Raw genomic sequence first — 25,434 nt, 5'->3', positions numbered from 1 at the left:
ATAAAAATTACTGGACAACCAGGTTCAAAACGTGAGCCATACAAGGCACGTGTGTGACATTGCCCCGGCAAAGGGCCGCACCCAGATTTGCAATTGTTGACGTGCTTCCAGTACTCCGTCTCTGCCCAGGAAGGCGCAACCTAACCTTGTCATCAGACTCGTCACTAGCATCCTCCTCCACCTCCTCTGCTGACCTCATGGACTGGCAGACTGTGGATTGACAGTAAGTGGGGTCTCCAACCTCGTCATCATCATCCTGTGTGTTCTCACACCCGTTGTCCTCAGAGCCAACCTCTTAATGCCCCGACCGAAAAGTCAAGTTTTTGTTCCAATCACTTATTTCAGTCTCATCATCATCTTCCTCATTGTCTCCACCAACAGGAGTTACAGTTTGGGAACAAGGGTCTACATTATGCTCAGAACCTTCTTCATCTGGGCCTGGATCCAACTCACAAAGATTCTGGGCATCAGTGCAGATCATTTCCTCGTCTGGATTCACAGAAGCTCTGGAGCAGACCTCTGATTCCCAGGCTATAGTATGAGTAAACAGCTCTGCAGACTCAAACATCTGTGTTACCCGATACTCAGACGGGCGGCTGGAGACTTGGGAGCTGTGAGGAAGCAAGTGCGATTGCGGTGACACCTCTGAGGACTGGAGTAGTTGTGATGTTGAAGTTGACATGGAGGAGAGCCCACTTGAACGAGCACTTGATATCCATTCAAGCACCTGCTGTTTTTGTGCCTCATCTGGAATTCATAGCGATGCTCGTAGCGATGGTCGTAAGAAAGGGATCATATCAGATTGTACACGAAAAGAAGTAGACATTTTACTTTGGCTAGAAGATGGTCTTTCTTCTGCAGATGTTACTGTTGCTTTACCACCTACCCCACGGACACAACCTTTTTTTTCCCTTTCCAACACGCCTATTCCCTTTTCCACCAGCAGCAGGCCTTTTGCCTCTCATTTTGGTGCTTAACTAATTGGCAACTCTGTATCTGTAGTTGTTGGCACAAAAAACGATGGATGAAAACTGAGCAGAGCTGAGTGCACCAAACTGTGGTACTAGGCCCAAAAGGATTTACTGGGCTATATGCATTATAAACGTAGATACACAGGCGGTGTAGTTAGCTTCACAGGCGGGCTACTCCGCTGACGTGCAGACACTGCTCCTAGGCCCAAAACGATTTACTGGGTTAGATGCATTATGAATGTAGATACACTGGCGGTGTAGTTAGCTTCACAGGCGGGCTACTCCGCTGACGTGCAGACACTGCTCCTAGGCTCAAAACTATTTACTGCATTAGATGCAGTAAAAGTTTAGATACACAGTCGGTGTAGTTAGCTTCACAGGCAGGCTACTCCGCTCACGTGCAGACATGGCTCCTAGGCCCAAATGATTTACCGGGTTAGATGCAGTAAAAATTTAGATACACAGGCGGTGTAGTTAGCTTCACAGGCGGGCTACTCCACTGATGTGCAGTCACTGCTGCTAGGTCCAAACGATTTACTGGGTTAGATGCAGTAAAAATTGAGATACACTGGCGGTGTAGTTAGCTTCACGGGCTACTCAGATGACTACCAGGCAATGCTACTAGCCCAAAAGGGTTGGCTGAGCTAGATTACACCAAATGCTATGAAAAACACTTGCACAGCACTGGCACAGACCTGCCTGGCAAAAAGTGCTATTAACTGCTTGCTTTAACCTACCCTGAAAAGGGCTGATATTACAACTAGTCCCGACTCCCTAAACCTATCTGTCAGAAAATTTGCTTGCAAAAAAAGACTCTTTGACTGTATAGCACCCACAGCAGCAGCAGTGCCGTTAACACTAAGCTGCAGCAGTGAGGAAATGGTGGCGATGGGGAATATGGCTAGTTTTAATAGGGCAAGGACATGTGACATACACAGCCAATGACACATGCCCTTGCTTGTGTGCATCACATGCACATTGCTGTGTATGTGTGTGCACTGCTGATAGGCTGAGAGACTGCACCGCCCCACTGTAAATGCGGGAAAGAAAAAAAAATTGGAGATCGGCATTATTTAAGCACAGATCTATCCCCGGCCCCCTCCGCCCACTATACATTGAAACAGTCTATGAAAAATGAAAAACAGTTTTAATGTGCAAATCAAGTTAGGCTTTTGGTGAACGAACAGTTATCGAACAGAAACTCGAACAGCCGAATTTTAAGCAAATTGTTCGAGTTCGACGAACGATTCGAACACCGCCCAAAACAGCTCAAATTTGAAATTGGCGAACGGTTCGACTTGAACACCGCTCATCTCCAATTATAGGGATGCCACATTTATCTCTTTTTTATGTTTTAGCACTTTTAAGCAATAAAGACTTTTATACAAAAAAATATATTTTTTCACCGCTTTATTCTGAGAGCTATAACATTTTTATTTTTCCACTGATGGAGCTGTTTGGCGTCTTGATCAAGATGGCATTTTCAGTGATATTATTTTTAATTACATTCATCTTTTTGATCATGACCATTCCCGGCGCCTGCGCACTGCAGTACTTTGCTCTGCCCTCAGCAGGACAGACAAAGTATGCCTGCGCCGGAGCAGCGACAGGAAGACAAGAAGATGGCGTCATCATATGAAGATAGGAGGCACCAGACCAGGACTGTGATTCCCATTCGGCCGGTCCACAGTGGGACCACCCCTGGGTGAGTATAATATAACCTTATTTCTCATCTTTCATGTTACATCGGGGGCTCATCTACAGCATTACAGAATGCTGTAGATAAGCCCCTGATGCCGGTGGCTGCAGCTCATATACGATTTTGGGGGTGACAGATTCCCTTTAAGATGTGTGATTTGTCTCTCATGAATTTGAATAAAATTAAAGGACTGGATCCGAGAACCTCTATATGATAATGTCCAACCTACAACTTGCCACGTTTCTAATGCATCAAATCATTGTATTCATATTCATGAGGGACAAATCACAGAGGTGATCTGAAGATGCAGCAAGGGCTGGATACGTGAAAAGGAGGGTCCAAAGTGGTGGATAGAAGGTTTATTTTTTTTTTACGTTTTGATTGACTTTTACAATTCTGAAATTGGTGATAAGTAATTTACATAAGATCCGCATTTTGTTGAATTTGGATTTTTGTATAATAGGAGTAAATTATTTGCTCATCTCTGGTTATTATCGGTTACCATCCATTTACCCTGAATGACTGGAGTTTTTCGGGGTATTTGCCCCTCATCAGTGTGAGGGGCAACACTGATGAGGGGCAAATACCCCGAAACAGCTGTCTGTGGATGCATACCATGTTTTGGCATAGGTGGTTTTCCTTTTTGGATGCTGCCCTTCCCGTGGTTATTCCTTCCCGGTGAAAGACCTGGCTATTTATTGCTCGCGTTGAGAAACACGTGATGATGTCTCCGTGGCTTTTCTACATGCATTTGTATATTTCCCATAAGGGATGGGAGCAGTGTTCTGGATCACTGCGTTGAGAAACACGTGATGGTGTCTCTGCGGTGTTGGATGTTTTGATCTCCCCAAGGTCATTCATCCTTATGTTTATATTAAAATTCATTGACACCAAACATGTCTAGTTTCTTTTTTATCTAAGTTGGAAAAAAACTTTTCAAAGAAAAAAAAAATTACACAATTTTCCATTACCTGTAGAGTCTTAATTTTTCGTGATCTGGGGTTGGGTGAGGGCTTTTTTTTGCATGCCGAGCTGACGTTTTTAATTATACCATTTTGGTGCAGATACGTTCTTTTGATCGCCTGTTATTGCATTTTAATGCAATAATATTGCGGCGACCCACAAAACGTATTTCTGGCTTTTTGACTTTTTTCTCACTACACTGTTTGGCGATCAGATTAATCCTTTTTTAATTGATAGGTCAGGCGATTCTGAATACATCGATACCAAATATGTGTAGGTTTGATTTTTTTTATTGTTTTATTTTGGGGGGTGATTTAAACCTTTATTCTTTTTTCAGATTTTTAAAAACATTTTTCTTTTATTTTGGGAGGCTAGAAGGTGCCATAACTCAATCACCTCTGCTACATAGAGACGATGCTCAGATCGCCCCTATGTAGTAGAATTACAGCATTACTATGAGCGCCGACAACAGGGTGGTACTGATAGCAATCTGGCATCAACAACCATAGAGGTCTTCAGGAGACCTCTAGTTGTCATGCCGATGCACTGATGATCCCCGATTACGTGACGGGGTCACCGATGCGTGCATTTCCAGCCAGAAGCACTTATTTTAAATGCCACTGTCAGTTTGTCAGCTTCACTTAACTAGTTAATAGGCACAGGCGGATCGCAAATCCGCCTGCACCTACTGCAGGCAAATGTCAGCTGTTCAATACAGCTGACATGTCCTGGCTTTGATGCGGGCACGCTGCCGGAGCCCACATCAAAGTGGGGGTTCTGACATCGGACATACTATTCCGTCCGATGGCAGAAAGGAGTTAACAAGATAAGTTGAAATCAGTTTTACATTAACATTAAGACTGTGTTTGCATTAATGAATTTAAAAGTGGGTCAGTATAGTCATAGGAGATTGTCAAGTGTTATAGAGCATGTCTTTTATGAGCAACTAGCTGAAGAGCCCGGCGTTGCCTGGGCATAGTAAATATCTGTGGTTAGTTATAGCACGTCACTTCTCTTATTTTCCCATCACGCCTCTCATTTTCCCAATCACATCTTTAATTTTCCCCCTCACATCTCTCATTTTCTCCCTCACACCTCTCATTCCCGCCTAACACTTGTCATTTCGACCTCACATCTGTCATTTTCCGATCACTACACTATTTTCCCTCACTCCTCTCATTTTGCACTCACACCTTTTCATTTTCACCTCACACCTCTCATTTTCACCTCAGTATATACATGTTTGTCATCTCCCTTATATATAGTATACACCTGTATGTCATCTCCTGTATATAGTATATACCTGTATGTCATCTCCCCTGTATATAGTATATACCTGCTGTGTGTCATCTCCCCTGTATATAGTATATACCTGTATGTCATCTCCTCCTATATATAGTATATACCTTTATGTCATCTCCTTCTATATATAGTATATATCTGTATGTCATCTCCTCCTGTACATAGTATATACCTGTGTGTCATCTCCCCTGTATATAGTATATATCTGTGTGTCATCTCCTCCTGTATATAGTATATACCTGTATGTCATCTTCTATATATAGCATATACCTGTATGTCATCTCCTCCTGTATATAGTATATACCTGTAGGTAATCTGCTCCTGTATATAGTATATACCTGTGTGTCATCTCCTCCTGTATATAGTATATACCTGTATGTCATCTCCTCCTGTATATAGTATGTACCTGTATGTCATCTCCTCCTTTATATAGTATATACCTGTGTGTCATCTCTCCTGTATATAGTATATATCTGTGTCATCTCCCCTGTCTATAGTATATACCTGTGTGATCTCCTGTATTAGACCTCGTTAACACGTTATTTGCTCAGTATTTTTACCTCAGTATTTGTAAGATAAATTGGCAGCCTGATAAATCCCCAGCCAACAGGAAGCCCTCCCCCTGGCAGTATATATTAGCTCACACATGCACATAATAGACAGGTCATGTGACTGACAGCTGCTGTATTTCCTATATGGTACATTTGTTGCTCTTGTAGTTTGTCTGCTTATTAATCAGATTTTTATTTTTGAAGGATAATACCAGACTTGTGTGTGTTTTAGGGCGAGTTTCGTTTGTCAAGTTGTGTGTTGAGTTGTGTGTGGCGACATGCATGTAGCGACTTTTGTGAGATGAGTTTTGTGTGGCAACATGCGTGTAGCAACTTTTTGTGTGTCTAGTTGCATGTGACAGGTTAGTGTAGCAAGTTGTGTGCAGCAAGTTTTGCGCATGGCGAGTTTTGCGCGTGGTGAGTTTTATGTCTGGTGCCTTTTGAGTATGTGCAAGTTTTGTGTGAGGCAACTTTTGCATGTGTTGCAAATTTTGTGCATATGGCAATTTTTCCGCATGTGCAAGTTTTGCGTGTGGCGAGTTTTCCATGAGGTGAGTTTTGCACTTGTGGCGAGTTTTGCGTGAGCCTATTTTTTGCATGTGGCGAGTTTTGCGCGTGGTGAGTTTTGAGCGGCGACTTTTGTGTTTCGACTTTTATGTGGCGAGGTTGGCGTATGTGTGGTGAAATGTGTGCTGAAGGTGGTATATGTGTTCAAGCACGTGGTAGTGTGTGGCGCATTTTGTGTGTGTGTTCATATCCCCGTGTGGTGAGTATTCCATGTCGGGGTCCAACCTTAGCAACTGTACGGTATATACTCTTTGGCGCCATCGCTCTCATTCTTTAAGTCCCACTTGTTCACATCTGGCAGCTGTCAATTTGCCTCCAACACTTTTCCTTTCACTTTTCCCCATTATGTAGATAGGGAAAAAATAGTTTGGTGAATTGGAAAGCGCGGAGTTAAAATTTCACCTCACAACATAGCCTATGACGCTCTCAGGGTCCAGACGTGTGACTGTGCAAAATTTTGTTTCTGTAGCTGTGACGCCTCCAACACTTTTCCTTTCACTTTTTTCCCCATTATGTAGATAGGGGCAAAATTGTTTGGTGAATTGGAAAGCGCAGGGTTAAAATTTCACCTCACAATGTAGCCTATGACGCTCTCAGGGTCCAGACGTGTGGCTGTGCAAAATTTTGTTTCTGTAGCTGCGACGCCTCCAACACTTTTCCTTTCACTTTTTTCCCCATTATGTAGATAGGAGCAAAATTGTTTGGTGAATTGGAAAGCGCAGGGTTAAAATTTCACCTCACAACGTAGCCTATGACGCTCTCAGGGTCCAGATGTGTGACTGTGCAAAATTTTGTTGCTGTAGCTGCGACGCTTCCAACACTTTTCCTTTCACTTTTTTCCCCATTATGTAGATAGGGGCAAAATTGTTTGGTGAATTGGAACGGGCGGGGTTAAAATTTCGCCTCACAATATAGCCTATGACGCTCTCGGGGTCCAGACGTGTGACTGTGCAAAATTTTGTGGCTGTAGCTGCGACGGTGCAGATGCCAATCCCGGACACACACACACACACACACACACACACACACATTCAGCTTTATATAGTAGATTAAAATATTTGCAGGATTATGTTTCACAAACAGATTCATGGCAGATTTGATTGTTTTAAAGATTCAATGAAGCTGGTAAATTCAAATTTCAAAAGATGTACTCATCTCTAAAAAATGAATACAATTACTGAAATATTTTTTTCTTCGTCATTTCAATTTAGAAAACATGGTAATTTAAGCAAAACAATAATATATCATTTACTTTAATTTAAAATAGTACATTTGATTTTGTGTGTGTCCTGTACTTTCTTCTCATGATTTGATGTTTCATCTGTTATTTTAATTTTCTCTTACAAAAATCTTTTCAGCTATTTAGCTCAAGATTTGAGCTTACTTTTGAAACTTTACTAAGTATATTGTTGTCATAAAGTAATTTGTTAATTCTGCATTTGTGAAAATTTTCAATAAATACATAGCTATAAATAAAAGAAAAGGTTAATTGGACTTTGACATGTAAATATTTTTTATAATATTTTTGTATTGTTTAGGATTCAATACTGCAAAAGGAGATCTAGTAAGAGCCATTCTATATAACAAACCAATGAGTGTTAAACTGCATAGAGAGGCCATTAGATTTCTCATGGTACTTGTGGCTTTTTCTATATTTGGAGTTTTTTACACTGCAGCTGTGCACAAGAAGAATGGGGTAAGTTACTATGTATCATAAAAACAGTATGACAATATTTAGTCCTTCTTACTATTGTTGTTTAAATTTGCTTATGCTTATATGGTTTTGTAGTTCATTAGTCATTCTCACATACTTGTGAGCGTGCATGAAAAAAAGATGAAGACACCATCATAGATATAATAACATTATAAAACACAAAGGCCAGAACACAATCATATGATACTGATTCCTTGTTTAGCAAAGTGCAAAACTATTGATACTCCCACGACAGGGATCATTTTTGCACCGAACTTTGTGAAAATGCCATGGCTTCTTTTGTGTGCATTGTGACTGCATAAACAACACCAAGGAATGCATCTGACTCTGAAAAGGGATAATTTTTAGACCGTTTATACCAGAGGTCTCAAACTGCATTCCTCGAGGGCCACAAACAGGTCATGTTTTCAGGATTTCTTTGTATTGCACAGGTGATAATTTAACCACCTGCACAGATAATGATTCCAGCACCTTGTGCAATGCTAAGGAAATCTTGAAAACAAGCATGGCTTGAGGCCCTCGAGGAATGCAGTTTGAGACCCCTGGTTCATACAATATAAGTATCTTACAAAGTCGGAAACTGCAGTGTGTGGTTAAATAAGCTGCTAGTTACCAACACTTACCATCCATTTTCGTATAGCCAGTTAGGGTGATGTCGTTGTGATAATAAAAAGGTTTGTTTGAATTACAGAACTCAAAACTGTTTCTGTAGACTCTAACAAGAATTCAGAGTGTTATACATATATTCGAGGCATTTAATTAAATAAAATTAGTTACATAACTCATCGCAAATCAAATTTGTTAGGAAAATTTGGTGAAGTGTATATTTGTTCATTTCTAATCACCACCACTAAAACATAGTTATGAGGTAGATTCTATTTATGGAGACTTAAATTAATGGAGTATTGCTACATTCAGTAGATTATTTAATTGGCCAGCACATGGATTTATGCAATACCAATATAGAAAAATTAGACATTAGCTGAAATCTCTGTAAGATATTAAAATAATTAAAATGGCTATCCAGCTTCTTTCAGTTGTACACCAGGTACTGAGAGACACAGCTGATGTTGAGCCCAGTGTGCATACCTGTTATGAACTTGTTGTCTTAATTAAAATAAGAGAATAGAAAAGAACATTACTTTCCATGTGTGCATGTTACCTGTTAACGGATGTGATAGTTTGCATATCAGCAGTGTCTTTCAATACCTGATATGGATATCATAGGTGGTGAATTTTGATGGTTTCCATAATAGCAGTGTCTTTCAATACCAGATATGGAAGTTGTAGGTGGTGGATAACTGTTTTATGGTGCCATCTTCTTTTTAATTTATTTCTATGCGATGTTTGTGACCAAATCATTTTTAGAAACATATTTCTATAATTTCACTGAGATTTTTTTGTGTAACAATGTATCAAAATACATCAAATGAAGTTACTAAAAAACACTTGTATTGCTTTTCCAGGCCAGTGTTCATGACATTGTGCTAATGTCATTTTTAATGCTAACTGTTGGGGTTAATGCAGCGCTTCCTGCATCAATTACGATTTGTCTCCTGTGCGGTCAAACAAGGCTGAAAAAACAAGACATCTTCTGTATTAGTCCTCAGCGGATCAATTTAGCTGGGCAGTTGAATCTTATGTGTTTTGATAAAGTAAGTTCCATTTGGTTTATCTATTTTAGTGGTTCCTTGATGATATTTGTACTATTTATCTATTCAATACTGATTAATGATGAGCGAAATTGTTCGGAAAATGATCGCCAAACATAACTTAGGTATGAATATGGCACAGTCAAATTCGCGATTGGAAACGAGAAAATTTTTATAAAATTGGAAAAAATCGGTACCGTTCGATAAAAGTGCAAGAAAATAGTTGCGTTGCCACAAAAGTATTTTCAGCATTTTAGCGGCAAGAATGGTGACGTATCATGAGTGTTTGACACTTGTTTGATGAAGGGAGGGGGTTTGCAATGCTCAGAGGCTTGGCGTTCTTATAAATAGTCATTTGTTTACCCTATCTTTATGTGTGCACATTGCGGCTAGCCAATCAGGGCGCAGGAAACTCCCACAATGTTCTGACACAACGGCTTGTGTCATTGGCTGCTGAAATCACATGTCCTTCTCGATATAAAGAGTTGACATCTTGTTTTAGCACCATTTTTACACTGTTACAGCATAGAGAGGCTGCTCCTGACACTGGCACTGTTAGCAGCAAGATTTTAGCTAGTTAGCTAGGCAGTTGTATATCAGTCAGAAACTATAGCTAGCTAGTGTTAAATTTACCTTCCAGCTAGTGTTGAGCATTCCGATACCGCAAGTATCGGGTATCGGCCGATATTTGCGGTATCGGAATTCCGATACCGAATTCCGATACTTCCCGCGTATCGGATACCGGAATCGGAAGTTCCCAGAATTCAAACTGAACGCAGCAGCCAATGAGGAATGATTGGAAGTGTGGGCACATCCTGTTTAGCATGGTGGGCATGTAAGTACTGGCAAGGCTGTGATTGGCTGCTGAAATGATGTCACTCTGCACTATAAAAAACGCTGCCGCCATTTTGCGCTCACTCTGCTGTGATTTCAGTTAGGGACAGGACGCTGTGTTCTAACTGAGGGCCAGTTGAGATAGCTAATTGCTTTATTTTCCTTTCCCAAGGCTAATTTAGCAAAACGCTGTGTGTTCTTCACTGTTCACCTTGCTCTTGCCTTGCAGCGCTGTTTTAACAGCGTTCTGCAAGGTCTCTGTGTGTGTGTGTGTGTGTGCAGCTCACTCTGTAGTCTGTGTGCAGCCATATACTCGGTTGTATTCAGCTCAGGGGGGGTTCACACTGCCTCACACAGTTGTCCTTTTTTGCTCATAGTGCAGCCTGCTGCACATTTTTTCTCAAATTTCCTATTAGTGTTTTTCCGCCCGTCTCCAGCTAAATTGTGGAAAAACACTACATAGGATAACCTAGAGGGGGGTTTTTGGGCCTTGCAGCGCCGTTTACGGCTGTCTGCACGGTCTCTGTGTGAGCGCAGCTTGCCCTGTAGTCTGTGTGCAGCCATAGCCGGTTGGATTCAGCTCAGGGTTCGTTACTGCCTCATACCTTGAAAAAAAATTTCCTTTTTTTCAAATAGTGCAGCCTGTTTAAAATTTAAAAAAAAATTTCCTATTAGTGTTTTTCCACCCGTCTCCAGCTAAATTGTGGAAAAACACTACATAGGATAACCTAGAGGGGGTTTTTTGGGCCTTGCAGCGCCGTTTACGGCTGTCTGCACGGTCTCCGTGTGAGCGCAGCTCGCCCTGTAGTCTGTGTGCAGCCATAGCCGGTTGGATTCAGCTCAGGGTGCGTTACTGCCTCATACCTTGAAAAAAAATTTCCTTTTTTTCAAATAGTGCAACCTGTTTAAAATTTTTTTAAAAAAATTCCTATTAGTGTCTTTCCACCCGTCTCCAGCTAAATAGTGGAAAAACACTACATAGGATAACCTAGAGGAGGGTTTTTGGGCCTTACAGCGCCGTTTACGGCTGTCTACACGGTCCCTGTGTGAGTTAAACTTGCTCTGTAGTCCGATCTGCAGAAAAAAAAAAAAGTAAAGTTCACCAAACACCACTTAACACTTGTGTAGGCCACATTTGAAAAATAATAAAGCTTAGTCCACACTTTACAACATTAGTGTTTCTTACACCTGTTAGGAGGAGCATTTCAGGAATAAGCACACTAAGGCCTTAGTACTTTTCTGCTTATCTTTATCTGTCAACCAAGATGAAGAGGGCAGGGAGTAAGGCACGTGGGCGTGGGCGCAGAGCAGGGAGAGGAGCAGTGAGAGGATGTGGTGATTCTGTGCCTGCTGCGGGCACCGGTGACTCGTCGTCACTCAGTTTCAGCAGGGAACAGTCCTTCATGCGCAGCTTTGTCGGAGAGCGCCGTGCACCGCTGCTGCGTGAAGATCAAATTGAAGCCGTTGTCGGGTGGATGGCAGCTAACGCCTCGGCATCGACTTCAGTTAGTGCCACATCCTCTCAGGCACAGAGCACTGGAGAGCAGCCATCTGTCTCTTTACCACCTGCCAAATTGGCCAGGCAGTCAGAGAGCCCAGGACAGGAGCCGTCTCTACTTCTGTTCTCTAAATCTCTTGGCTTGGAAACAGGGGGCCAGCCAAGCAGCATTGGAGAAATGGAAGAAGAGGCAGTGTGCAGTGATGCCCAACAGCTTTGTCTCTCTGACTCTGAAGAGGCGGGTGGGCCAGTGCCTCCGGTGACCACAGCGCAGTACGCATCTGATGATGAAACTCAGGTGCCGCTTTCTGGTGCGTACTGTGCTGCCGAGACTACCCAGGAGGAGCAGTTGGTGGCAGAGGGTAGTGGAGATGATGAGGTTGTTGACCCATCGTGGCGTGAGGAACAGGAAGGTGGTGGGAGCAGCTCTGAGGAAGAGATTCCCCTTACGGGCCAAAGAGGGAGAGGGAAGGGGAAGACTTCGGAGCCTGTAGCCTCCACTTTGGCACCCGTTAGGAGCCTGTCTCTTTCCAAAGCCAAAAAGGGTGCTCCCAAGACTTGCAGTGCCTGGTCCTTTTTTTACACAGTTGCAGATGACATTTGTTTTGTCAAATGCAAGCTGTGTCATCAGAAAGTCAAAAGAGGGAAAAGTGTCAGCAACCTCAATACCACAAATATGTGGAAACATGTGCGGACCAGGCACGCGGTGGAGTTACAGAAACACACTGAAGATGTAGGCCAACCAACAGCGGCAGCTACCACCCCTTCAGCTCGTGTTGCCTCTTCCTCCAGCTCACGCACAGCTGGTTTGGCTTCCTCCCAGGATCGCCATGGAAGAACCTCTGGCACTGTTGTCCAGAGACCTTGTGTAATTCCACCCACAGCACCACCTTCCCAGTCATCCTCACACTCCCAGTCTACTCTACAGCCATCGGTAGTACAGGCATGGGAGAAAAGGCGGGCATTCTCGGCCAACCACCCCCAAGCACAGGCTCTGAATGCAGGCATTGCCAAACTGTTGTCCCTGGAAATGCTCTCATTCAGGCTGGTGGAGACTGACAGCTTCCGTGACTTGATGGCATTGGCAGTCCCACAGTACAAGGTGCCCAGCCGCTTTTACTTCAGCAGGCAAGCTGTCCCTGCCCTGCACAGGCATGTTGAGGGAAACATAAAACATGCGCTACTGAACGCCGTCAGTAGCAAGGTCCACCTCACCACCGATGCGTGGACCAGTCAGCATGGACAGGGGCGATACGTTTCCCTCACTGCCCATTGGGTTAATGTTGTTGAGCCAGGTACAGATCGTGCGAGTGGCGCAGGACGTGTCCTGCCCACTCCAAGGATTGCAGGAATCCAGTCTGTATGCATTGACTCCTCCTCTTACACAAGTTCCTCAGAATCATCTCTGCAGGAGCCGTCACAGTCCACCTCCACATGGACCCGTGAACGTTTACCTATGACCGACATGAGCACAGCCGTGGCAAAACGTCAGCAGGCCGTCTTGAAACTAGTTTCATTGGGGAATCGAAGCCACACAGCGCAGGAGCTCTGGAATGCCATCAAGCAGGAGAGCGATGTGTGGTTACTGCCAGCGAATCTCCAGCCAGGCATGGTAGTGTGTGACAATGGCCGAAATCTGGTGGCAGCTTTGGCCCTTGGCAACCTCACTCACATCCCATGTCTGGCACATGTGCTCAATTTTGTTGTGCAGAGTTTTCTGAGGGACTATCCGGATCTTGATGCCCTGCTGCACAAGGTCCGCCTAGAGTGTGCTCACTTGCGGCGTTCCAGCTTGGCAAGATCCCGCATTGCTGCTCTGCAGCGCCGATTCCGCCTTCCGGAACACCGCATCATATGTGACCTACCTACCCGGTGGAATTCCACGTTACATATGTTGGAGTGGTTGTGTGAGCAGCAGCAAGCAGTTATGGAGTACCAGCTGCATCAGGCGCAAAGAAGTCGCAGTCAGCGCCGATCAGACTTCACAACCACAGAGTGGGCCACTATGAAGGACGTCTGCCAGGTTTTGCGTCCTTTTGATTATTCCACGCGGATGGCAAGTGCAGATGATGCACTAGTCAGCATGACTGTCCCCCTTATCTGCCTGCTTCAGCAAACTTTGCAAGGGTTAAGGGATGATGTTGTGGAAGAGGTGGAGGATGAGGAGTCACCTTTTCCATCAGCTTCTGGAGAGTCAGCGCCACGTGGTTCCTCACAAAGGGGTACGCAGGGGCCATTTTGTGAGGAGGATGAGGAGGAGTCAATGGAGGAGGAAGAGCTCCGTCCAGAGGAGGGAGCGACACAATTGTCCAGTGGTCAGTGTGTACAGCGAGGGTGGGGTGATGACGAGCGGGCAGAGATCATGTCTCAAGCAGGGGACAGCGTTTCTGGGCCAGTTGGCAGTCTGCAGCACATGGTGGATTTCATGCTGCAGTGCCTGAGAAACGACCGCCGCATCAACCACATTCTCAACATGCCTGATTATTGGGTGTTCACCCTCCTCGATCCTCGCTACCGGTACAACGTCCAAACCCTCATCCCAGCGTTGACCCGGGAGCGTAAATTGCGGGAGTACCACGACACACTGGTGAATTCCATCATCTTCTCCAGTCCAACTGAGAGGAGTGCTGCTAGTGCTTTACAAAGCAGCTCAGTGCGTCGAGGCAGTGGGGGAGGCTCTGCCCAAAGAGGGAAAAGAAGCAGTGCCTCTGCCCAAGGCAAGCCCAGTATGGCACAACTCTGGCACACTTTTGTGTGCCCGCCCCAAATGTCTACACCATCACCGGCGGCTCCAGTCAGCAGGAGGCAACGGTTCCGTCAAATGGTGACAGACTACATGGCTTGCCCTCTTACTGTACTCCCAGACGGCTCTTCCCCGTTCAAGTTTTGGGTCTCTAAGCTGGATACATGGCCAGAGCTAAGCCAGTATGCATTGGAGGTGCTGGCTTGCCCTGCGGCTAGTGTCTTATCGGAACATGTCTTTAGTGCCGCAGGTGGTGTACTAACAGACCGTCGCATGCGACTATCCTCCGATAACGTTGACCGGCTTACTTTCCTGAAAATGAACAAGGCCTGGATCTCGCAGGAATTTGCCACTCCTCTGCCTGATTAAGTAATTGGGTGTCATCCAGGTCTCCTGCTGTGTTCATCTTTCTACCACCTGAACTGCTATTCCTGGGCTCCAACACCGCCAGTTGCGGCTCAGAAGTGCAGGCTGCACAGTAAAAACATACGACCCAGTGTTATTGGGTTTCAGTAACGTCAGCTGATCCCCAGCTGTGTATCCGGCAATGTGTCCTGCGACCGCCACGCTGGCACAACAACCTAAATGTAAGGGAACCTGCCCCCCCCCCGTCGTTTGTTACTGAAAGAGCCATCTTGTGCAGCAGTAATGCTGCACAAGGAAAAGGTAGCTCTTTTAGTTTAGCTCCTTGCACACGCAGAACTTAACACTTATAAAATGTGTTCACTGATACCGTTATACCGTCCCGGAGCTGGGACTTTCCTTCGTAATGTGACGCAGCACAGCCGTCATTCCTACCCCCTTGGTGCCATGCGCTGCCTCCTCAGCGTTGTTTTAAGCTGTCATGGAGCCTGCGCTGTTCTGTTATCCCTTGGCCATGCCCTATTTGCGCTGCCTGTCTTCTGACATAATTTGGTGTCAGGCTGGCTGCGCCTGAGCGGCCGCGCTGCCCGAGATCCCGCCTCGCAGTGTCTTCTGATTGAATCACACTGCGGGCCTGGGATCCATGGGCATGCGCAGTGCATATCTTCCCCTCGGGCTCTCGCTCATCTCCCTCCGCCTTCTTTAGACTGTGCGCCGTCAGCTGATCCCTAATAGCATGCCACGGCCGTGACACCGCACAGTCTGAAGAAGAGGGAAGGAGGGGAGTGAGAGTCGAGGATATGCACTGTGCATGCCCATGGATCCAAGGCCTGCAGTGGGATTACGTTAGACGACACTGCGAGGTGGGATCTGGAGCAGCGTGGACGCACAGGCACTGACAGCCTGACACCAAATTATGTCAGAAGACAGGCAGCGCTAATTGGGCATGGCCAAGGGATAACAGAACAGCGCAGGCTCCGTGACAGCTTAAAACAACGCTGAGGAGGCAGCGCACGGCACCAAGGGGATAGGAATGACAGCTGTGCTGTGTCCCATTACGAAGGAAATTTGCACCTCCGGGACGGTTTTACGGTATTAGGGGACACATTTTTAGTGTTTACTTCTGTGTTTGCAAGGAGCATAATTAAAAGAGCAACCTTTTCCTTTTGCATCCTTAGTGCTGCACAAGATGGCTCTTTCAGCTACAAACGTCTTGGGGGGGGGGTTAAAGGTTCCCTTTCAACTTGCTCCAATCAGGCTTCGGCCTACACTCTGTTCCTCTGCTCCTCCTGCTGTCCCTGGGCTCTAACACCGCCAGTTGGTGCCTGGAAGTGCTGTCTGCACAGTCAACAGTCGCTCCTCTGTTATTGGGTTTCAGTAACGTCAGCTGATCCCCAGCTGTGTGTGCGGCAATACCTCCAATCTTCTCCTCCTGCTGTCCCTGGGCTCTAATACCACCAGTTGGTGCCTGGAAGTGCTGTCTGCACAGTCAACAGTCGCTCCTCTGTTATTGGGGTTCAGTAACGTCAGCTGATCCCCAGCTGTGTGTGCGGCAATACCTCCAATCTGCTCCTCCTGCTGTCCCTGGGCTCTAACACCGCCAGTTGGTGCCTGGAAGTGCTGTCTGCACAGTCAACAGTCGCTCCTCTGTTATTGGGGTTCAGTAACGTCAGCTGATCCCCAGCTGTGTGTGCGGCAATACCTCCAATCTGCTCCTCCTGCTGTCCCTGGGCTCTAACACCGCCAGTTGGTGCCTGGAAGTGCTGTCTGCACAGTCAACAGTCGCTCCTCTGTTATTGGGGTTCAGTAACGTCAGCTGATCCCCAGCTGTGTGTGCGGCAATACCTCCAATCTGCTCCTCCTGCTGTCCCTGGGCTCTAACACCGCAAGTTGGTGCCTGGAAGTGCTGTCTGCACAGTCAACAGTCGCTCCTCTGTTATTGGGGTTCAGTAACGTCAGCTGATCCCCAGCTGTGTATCCGGCAACGTGTCATGCGACCGCCACGCTGGCACAACAAAAATATAAGGGGACCTGTCCCCCCCCCAGGCGTTTGTTACTGAAAGAGCCACCTTGTGCAGCACTAATACTGCACAAGGAAAAGGTCGCTCTTGAAATTATGCTCCTTGCAAACGCTGAACTACACACTCATGTAATGTGTCCCCTCACACCGTCCAACCGTCCCGGAGGTGGGACTTTCCTTTGTAATGTGACGCAGCACAGCCGTCATTGCTACACCCTTGGCACCGTGCGCTGCCTCCTTAGCGTTGTTTGATTCCGTCATGGACCCTGTGCTGTTATGTTATCCCTTGGCCATGCACAGTTTGCGCTGCCCGTCCTCTGACATCATTTGTTGTCGTCCTGGCTGCGCCTGTGCGTCCACGCTGCCCGAAATCTCACCTCGCAGTGTCGTCTAATGTGATCCCACAGTGGGCCTGGTATCCATGGCCATGCGCAGTGCATATACTAGCCTCTCACTCCCCTTCTTCACGCTTCTTCAGACTAGGCGGCGTCAGCTGATCCCTAATAGCATGCCACGGCCGTGACGCCGCACAGTCTGAAGAAGCAGGAAGGAGGTGAGTGAGAGGCGATGATATGCACTGCACGTGCCCATGGATCCCTGGCCCGCAGTGGGATTACATTAGATGACACTGCGAGGTTGGAACTCGGGCAGCATGGACGCACAGGCACTGCCAGCCTGACACCTAAATGATATCAGAAGACGGGCACCGCTAACTGTGCATGGCCAAGGGATAACATTACAGTGCGGGCTCCGTGACAGAACCAAACAACGTTGAGGAGATGGCGCACGGCACCAAGGGGGTTGGAATGACGGCTGTGCTGTGTCACATTACAAAGGAAAGTCCCACTTCCGGGACGGTTTGACGGTGTGAGGGGACACATTATATGAGTGTGTACTTCAGCGTTTGCAAGGAGCATAATTTTCGGAGCCACCATTTTCCATGTGCAGTATTACTGCTGTACAAGATGGCTCTTTCAGCAACAAATGCCTGGGGGGGGGGGTGAAAGGTTCCCTTTCAACTTGCTCCACTGCAGGCTTCGGCCTACACTCTGCTCCTCTTTGAATCCCTGGGTTTCAACACTGTCAGTTGCCACCTGGAAGTGTTGTCTACACAGAAAAAACACTAGGTGATGTGTCAGTGGGGTTCAGCACCGCCAGCTGTTCCCCTGCTGTGTAGTCGGCAACGTGTCCAGCACAAGCCACGCTGGCACAACAGAACAAAAGCTGCCACCAGTGCAGGCTTCAGCCTACACTCTGCTCCTCTCCTCCTCCTGCTGCCCCTGGGCTCAAACACCGCTAGTTTTTGCCCGGAAGTGCTAGCTGCACAGAGAAAAACACCAGCCAATGTGTTAGTGGGGTTCAGCACCGCCAGCTGTTCCCCTGCTGTGTAGCCGGCAACGTGACCTGCAAACGCAACGCAGGCACATGAACTGAAATTAAAGGGACCCTGCCACCCACCCAAAGGTGTTTCTATGTATAACAGCTACCTTGTACAGCAGTAATGCTGCATTTGTACAAGGTGGCTGACTTTTTATCCTTGCCAACGTGGAACTCAACACGTACAAAATGTGTCTCATTAAGACCATTCCACTGTCCCTGAGGTGTGACTTTCCTTTCTAATGACACGCACCACCCCCCATGGTAGCGCTGCCCGTCTTCTGACATCATTGGTTGGCTGCCTGTGCCTGTGCGTCCGCCCTGCCCGACACAACCCCCCTCGTTGTCTCATATATTTTGGCTGCGAGGGTGTGATTGATGGGCATGTGCAGTGCATATGTTCGCCTGTCTTAACTCATCTCCTTCCGCCTTCTTCAGACTGTGCGGCCTCATGGCCGTGGTAGGCGATAAGGGATCAGCTGAGGCCGCCCAGTCTGAAGCAGGTGTAAGGACATGTGTGAGCGGCAAACATATTTACTGCACAAGGCCACGAATCCCAGCCACGCAGTGTGATTTTTTGAAAACACACTGCGGGTCTGGGATTCATGGCCATTGCTAACCGCATCGGCCAACATGAAATGAGGTGACAAGACAGGCAGCGCTCACAGCGCATGGCCAAGGGATCACAATAGCGCAGACTCCTGTACAGCAAATAACAACGCTCAGGAGGCTGCGCCCTGCACCAAGGCGTTATTTATGTGCACCTGTGCTGCGTCTCCTTAAAAAGACAAGTCACGCCTCCAATACAGAACTGAACTACTGTTCAGTGGGCTAAATTGTGTACGTCTTTCATTCTGCGTGTGCAATGAGCAAAACTTAAAGGGCAACCTTTAATTTGTGGAGCTTAACTGCTGCACAAGGTGTGGCTCTTCAACATTGTAACACCTGAGGGTGGGTTAAAGGTTACCTTTGAAATTGGTTCAAGTAGGCTTCCGCCTACACTCTGCTCCTCCTGCAGACCCTGGGCTCTAACTACGCCAGTTGGGGCCCGGAAGTGCTGGCAGCACAGAGAAAAACACCCACCATTGTGTCAGTGGGGTTCAGCACCGCCAGCTGTTCCCCTGCTGTGTAGCCGGCATCGTGTCCAGCACAAGCCACGCTCGCACAACAGACCAAAAGCTGCCACCAGTGCAGGCTTCGGCCTACACTCTGCTCCTCTCCTCCTCCTGCTGACCCTGGGCTATAACACCGCCAGTTGTAGCCTGGAAGTGCTAGCTGCACAGAGAAAAACACCCGCCAATGTGTTAGTTGGGTTCAGCAGCGCCAGCTGTTCCCCTACTGTGTAGCAGGCATCGTGTCCAGCACAAGCCACGCTGGCACAACAGACCAAAAGCTGCCACCAGTGCAGGCTTCGGCCTACACTCTGCTCCTCTCCTCCTCCTGCTGCCCCTGGGCTCAAACACCGCTAGTTTTTGCCCGGAAGTGCTAGCTGCACAGAGAAAAACACCAGCCAATGTGTTAGTGGGGTTCAGCAACGCCAGCTGTTCCCCTGCTGTGTAGCCGGCAACGTGTCCTGCAAACGCCATGCAGGCACCTGAACTGAAATTAAAGGGAACCTGGCCCCACCCCCCCAGGTCTTTCTATGTATAACAGCCACCTAGTATAGCAGTAATGCTGCATTTGTACAAGGTGGCTGATTTTTTCTCATTGCCCACGTTGAATTAAACACGTAAAATATGTGTCTCATTACAGACCATTACAATATCCCTGAGGTGTGACTTTCCTTTTTAATGACACGCACCCCCCCCTTGGTAGCGCTGCCCGTCTTCTGACATCATTGGTTGGCTGCCTGTGCCTGTGCGTCCGCCATGCCCGACACAACCCCCCTCGTTGTCTCATATATTTTGGCTGCGAGGGTGTGATTGATGGGCATGTGCAGTGCATATGTTCGCCTGTCTTAACTCATCTCCTTCCGCCTTCTTCAGACTGTGCGGCCTCATGGCCGTGGTAGGCGATAAGGGATCGGCTGAGGCCGCCCAGTCTGAAGCAGGTGTAAGGACATGTGTGAGCGGCAAACATATTTACTGCACAAGGCCACGAATCCCAGCCATGCAGTGTGATTAATTGAAAACACACTGCGGGCCTGGGATTCATAGCCATTGCTAACCGCACCGGCCAACATCAAATGAGGTGAGAAGACAGGCAGCGCTCACAGCGCATGGCCAAGGGATCACAATAGTGCAGACTCCTGTACAGCAAATAACAACGCTCAGGAATCTGCACCCAGCACCTAGGTGTAAATTTTGACACCTGTGCTGCGTCTCCTTAAAAAGACAAGTCACGCCTCCACTACTGTTTGACAGTATAATGGTCTAAATAGTGTACGTGTTTTATTCAGCGTGTGCAAGGAGCAAAATTAATAGAGCAACCTTTGACTTGTGCAGCATTAATGCTGCACAAGGTGTGGTTCTTGTACCTTGCAACACCTGAGGGGGGGTTAAAGGTAACTTTTGAAATTGGTTCAACTAGGCTTCGGCCTACACTCTGCTCCTCTCCTCCTCCTGCTGACCCTGGGCTCTAACACCGCTAGTTTTTGCCCGGAAATGCGAGCTGCACAGAGAAAAACACCAGCCAATGTGTTAGTGGGGTTCAGCACCGCCAGCTGTTCCCCTGCTGTGTAGCCGGCATCGTGTCCAGCACAAGCCACGCTGGCACAACAGACCAAAAGCTGCCACCAGTGCAGGCCTCGGCCTACACTCTGCTCCTCTCCTCCTCCTGCTGCCCCTGGGCTCAAAAACCGCTAGTTTTTGCCCGGAAGTGCTAGCTGCACAGAGAAAAACACCCGCCAATGTGTTAGTTGGGTTCAGCAGCGCCAGCTGTTCCCCTGCTGTGTAGCAGGCATCGTGTCCAGCACAAGCCACGCTGGCACAACAGACTAAAAGCTGCCACCAGTGCAAACTTCGGCCTACACTTTGCTCCTCTCCTCCTCCTGCTGACCCTGGGCTCTAACACTGCCAGTTTTTGCCCGGACGTGCTAGCTGCACAGAGAAAAACACCAGTCAATGTGTCAGTGGGGTTCAGCACCGCCAGCTGTTCCCCTGCTGTGTAGCTGGCAACGTGTCCTGCAAACGCCATGCAGGCACCTGAACTGAAATTAAAGGGAACCAGCCCCCACCCCCCCAGGTGTTTCTATGTATAACAGCCACCTTGTACAGCAGTACTGCTGCATTTGTACAAGGTGGCTGACTTTTTCTCCTTGCCCACGTTTAATTAAACACGTACTAAATGTGTCTCATTGAGACCATTCCACTGTCCCTGAGGTGTGACTTTCCTTTCTAATGATACGCAGCACCACCCTTGGTAGCGCTTCCCGTCTTTTGACATCATTGGTTAGCTGGCTGCGCCTGTGCGTCTGCCCTGCTCGAAACAACGCCCCTCGGTGTCTTATTTTTTTGGACAGCGAGGGTGTGATTGATGGGCATGTGCAGTGCATATGTTTGCCTGTGTTCACTCATCTCCTTCCGCCTTCTTCAGACTAGGTGGCCTCATGGCCGCGGCATGCGATAAGGGATCAGATGGGGCCGCCCAGTCTGAAGCAGGTGTAAGGACATGTGTGAGCGGCAAACATATTTACTACACAAGGCCACGAATCCCAGCCACGCAGTGTGAATTTTTAAAAACACACTGTGGGTCTGGGATTCATGTCCATCGCTAACCGCAACGGCCGACATGAAATGAGGTCAGAAGACAGGAAGTGCTCACAGCGCATGGCCAAGGGATAACAATAGCGCAGTCTCCTGTACAGCAAATAACAACGCTCAGGAAGCTGCGCCCATGCACCAAGGTGTTATTTTGGACACCTGTGCTGCATCTCCTTAAAAAGACAAGTCACGCCTCCACTACTGTTTGACAGTATAATGGACTAAATAGTGTACGTGTTTTATTCAGCGTGTGCAAGGAGCAAAATTAATAGAGCAACCTTTTACTTGTGCAGCATTAATGCTGCACAAGGTGTGGCTCTTGTAACTTGTAACACCTGAGGGGGGGGTTAAAGGTTACCTTGGAAATTGGTTCAACTAGGCTTCGGCCTACACTCTACTCCTCTCCTCCTCCTGCTGACCCTGGGCTCTAACACCGCTAGTTTTTGCCCGGAAGTGCTAGCTGCACAGAGAAAAACACCAGCCAATGTGTCAGTGGGGTTCAGCACCGCCAGCTGTTCCCCTGCTGTGTAGCCGGCATCGTGTCCAGCACAAGCCACGCTGGCACAACAGACCAAAAGCTGCCACTAGTGCAGGCTTCGGCCTACACTCTGCTACTCTCCTCCTCCTGCTGACCCTGGGCTCAAACACCGCCAGTTTTTGCCCAGACATGCTAGCTGCACAGAGAAGAACACCAGCCAATGTGTTAGTGGGGTTCAGCACCGCCAGCTGTTCCCCTGCTGTGTAGCCGGCAACGTGACCTGCAAACGCCACGCAGGCACATGAACTGAAATTGAAGGGAGCCTGCCCCCCACCCCCAGGTGTTTCTATGTATAACAGCCACCTTGTACAGCAGTAATGCTGCATTTGTACAAGGTGGCTGACTTTTTCTACTTGCCCACGTGGAACTCAACACGTTCAAAATGTGTCTCATTGAGACCATTCCACTGTCCCTGAGGTGTGACTTTCCTTTCTAATGAAACGCAGCACCACCCTTGGTAGCGCTTCCCGTCTTCTGACATCATTGGTTGGCTGGCTGCGCCTGTGCGTCCGCCCTGCCTGAAACAATGCTCCTCGTTGTCTTACTTATTTTGACTGCGAGGGTGTGATTGATGGGCACGAGCAGTGCATATCTTCGCCTGTCTTAACTCATCTCCTTCCGCCTTCTTCAGACTGTGCAGCCTCATGGCCGCGTCATGCGAGAAGTGATCAGCTGTGGCCGCCCAGTCTGATGCACGTGTAAGGACATGAGTGACAGGCGAAAAAATTTACTGCGCAAGGTCATGAATCCCAGCCCCGTAGTGTGACTTAAAGAAAAGACACTGCGGGTTTGGGTTTCATGGCCATCGATAACCGCACCGGCCAACATGAAATGAGGTCAGAAGACAGGCAGCGCTCACAGCGCATGGCCAAGGGATAACAAGAGCGCAGACTCCTGTACAGCAAATAACAACGCTCATGATGCTGCGCCCATGCACCAAGGTGTTATTTTGAACACCTGTGCTGCGTCTCCTTAAAAAGACAAGTCACGCCTCCACTACTGTTTGACAGTATAATGGGCTAAATAGTGTACGTGTTTTATTCAGCGTGTGCAAGGAGCAAAATTAATAGAGCAACCTTTTACTTGTGCAGCGCTGCACAAGGTGTGGCTCTTGTACCTTGCAACACCTGAGGGGGGGTTAAAGGTTACCTTGAAATTGGTTCAACTAGGCTTCGGCCTACACTCTGCTCCTCTCCTCCTCCTGCTGACCCTGGGCTCTAACACCGCTAGTTTTTGCCCTGAAGTGCTAGCTGCACAGAGAAAAACACCAGCCAATGTGTTAGTGGGGTTCAGCACCGCCAGCTGTTCCCCTGCTGTGTAGCCGGCATCGTGTCCAGCACAAGCCATGCTGGCACAACCGACCAAAAGCTGCCACCAGTGGAGGCTTCGGCCTACACTCTGCTCCTCTCCTCCTCCTGCTGACCCTGGGCTATAACACCGCTAGTTTTTGCCCGGAAATGCGAGCTGCACATAGAAAAACACCAGCCAATGTATTAGTGGGGTTCAGCACCGCCAGCTGTTCCCCTGCTGTGTAGCCGGCATCGTGTCCAGCACAAGCCACGCTGGCACAACAGACCAAAAGCTGCCACCAGTGCAGGCTTCGGCCTACACTCTGCTACGCTCCTCCTCCTGCTGACCCTGGGCTCAAACACCGCCAGTTTTTGCCCGGACATGCTAGCTGCACAGAGAAGAACACCAGCCAATGTGTTAGTGGGGTTCAGCACCGCCAGCTGTTCCCCTGCTGTGTAGCCGGCAACGTGACCTGCAAACGCCACGCAGGCACATGAACTGAAATTGAAGGAAGCCTGCCCCCCACCCCCAGGTGTTTCTATGTATAACAGCCACCTTGTACAGCAGTACTGCTGCATTTGTACAAGGTGGCTGACTTTTTCTACTTGCCCACGTGGAACTCAACACGTACAAAATGTGTCTCATTGAGACCATTCCACTGTCCCTGAGGTGTGACTTTCCTTTCTAATGATACGCAGCACCACCCTTGGTAGCGCTTCCCGTCTTTTGACATCATTGGTTAGCTGGCTGCGCCTGTGCGTCCACCCTGCTCGAAAAAACACCCCTCGGTTTCTTATTTATTTTGTTAGCGAGGGTGTGGTTTATGGGCACGAGCAGTGCATATGTTCGCCTGTCGTCACTCATCTCCTTCCGCCTTCTTCAGACTGTGCAGCCTCATGGCCGCGGCATGCGAGAAGGGATCAGCAGAGGCCGCCCAGTCTGAAGAAGGTGTAAGGACGTGTGTGAGCGGCGAAAATATTTACTGCTCAAGGCCACGAATCCCAGCACCGCAGTGTGACTTTATGAAAAGGCACTGTGGGTCTGGGATTTATGGCCATCGTTAACCGCACTGGCCAACATGAAATGAGGTCATAAGACAGGCAGCCCTAACAGGGCATTGCCAAGGGATAACACAAGAGTGCAGACTCCTGTACAGCAAATAACAACGCTCAGGAAGCTGCGCCAAGCACCAAGGCGTTATTTTGGACACCTGTGCTGTGTCTCCTTAAAAAGCCAAGTCACGCCTCCACTACAGTTTGACTGTAGAATGGGCTAAATTGTGTACGTCTTTCATTCAGCGTGTGCAAGTAGACAAATTAATAGAGCAACCTTTGACTTGTGCAGCATTAATACTGCACAAGCTGTGTCTCTTGTACTTTGTAACACCTGAGGGGGGGTTAAAGGTTTCCTTTGAAATTGGTTCAACTAGGCTTCGGCCTACACTCTGCTCCTCTCCTCCTCCTGCTGCCCCCGGGCTCTAACACCGCTAGTTTTTGCCCGGAAGTGCTAGCTGCACAGAGAAAAACACCCGCCATTGTGTCAGTGGGGTTCAGCAACGCCAGCTGTTCCCCCACTGTGTAGCCGGCAAAGTGTCCTGCAAACGCAACGCAGACACAAAGCTGCCTCCAGTGCAGGCTTCGGCCTACACTCT

At 47.8% G+C, this 25,434-nt stretch overlaps 1 protein-coding gene across 2 annotated transcripts in view; it reads left to right on the top strand.

Moving 5' to 3' along the window:
* The window catches only part of LOC138638115 (probable cation-transporting ATPase 13A5), a 371,860-nt gene that overhangs the window by 141,693 nt on the left and 204,733 nt on the right, over positions 1–25,434 (top strand). For both annotated transcript variants that reach the window (XM_069727135.1, XM_069727137.1), the window contains exons 11-12: positions 7,592–7,749; positions 9,234–9,422. In XM_069727135.1, coding sequence (XP_069583236.1) covers positions 7,592–7,749; positions 9,234–9,422 — 347 coding nt within the window. The remainder of the gene's footprint in view (positions 1–7,591; positions 7,750–9,233; positions 9,423–25,434) is intronic.

Source organism: Ranitomeya imitator, chromosome 5, assembly GCF_032444005.1.
Source record: "Ranitomeya imitator isolate aRanImi1 chromosome 5, aRanImi1.pri, whole genome shotgun sequence".
In the NCBI taxonomy this organism is placed as follows: domain Eukaryota; kingdom Metazoa; phylum Chordata; class Amphibia; order Anura; family Dendrobatidae; genus Ranitomeya; species Ranitomeya imitator.
The sequence above is the reverse complement of the archived record's forward strand: the minus strand, read 5'-3'. Positions and strand labels throughout refer to the sequence as shown.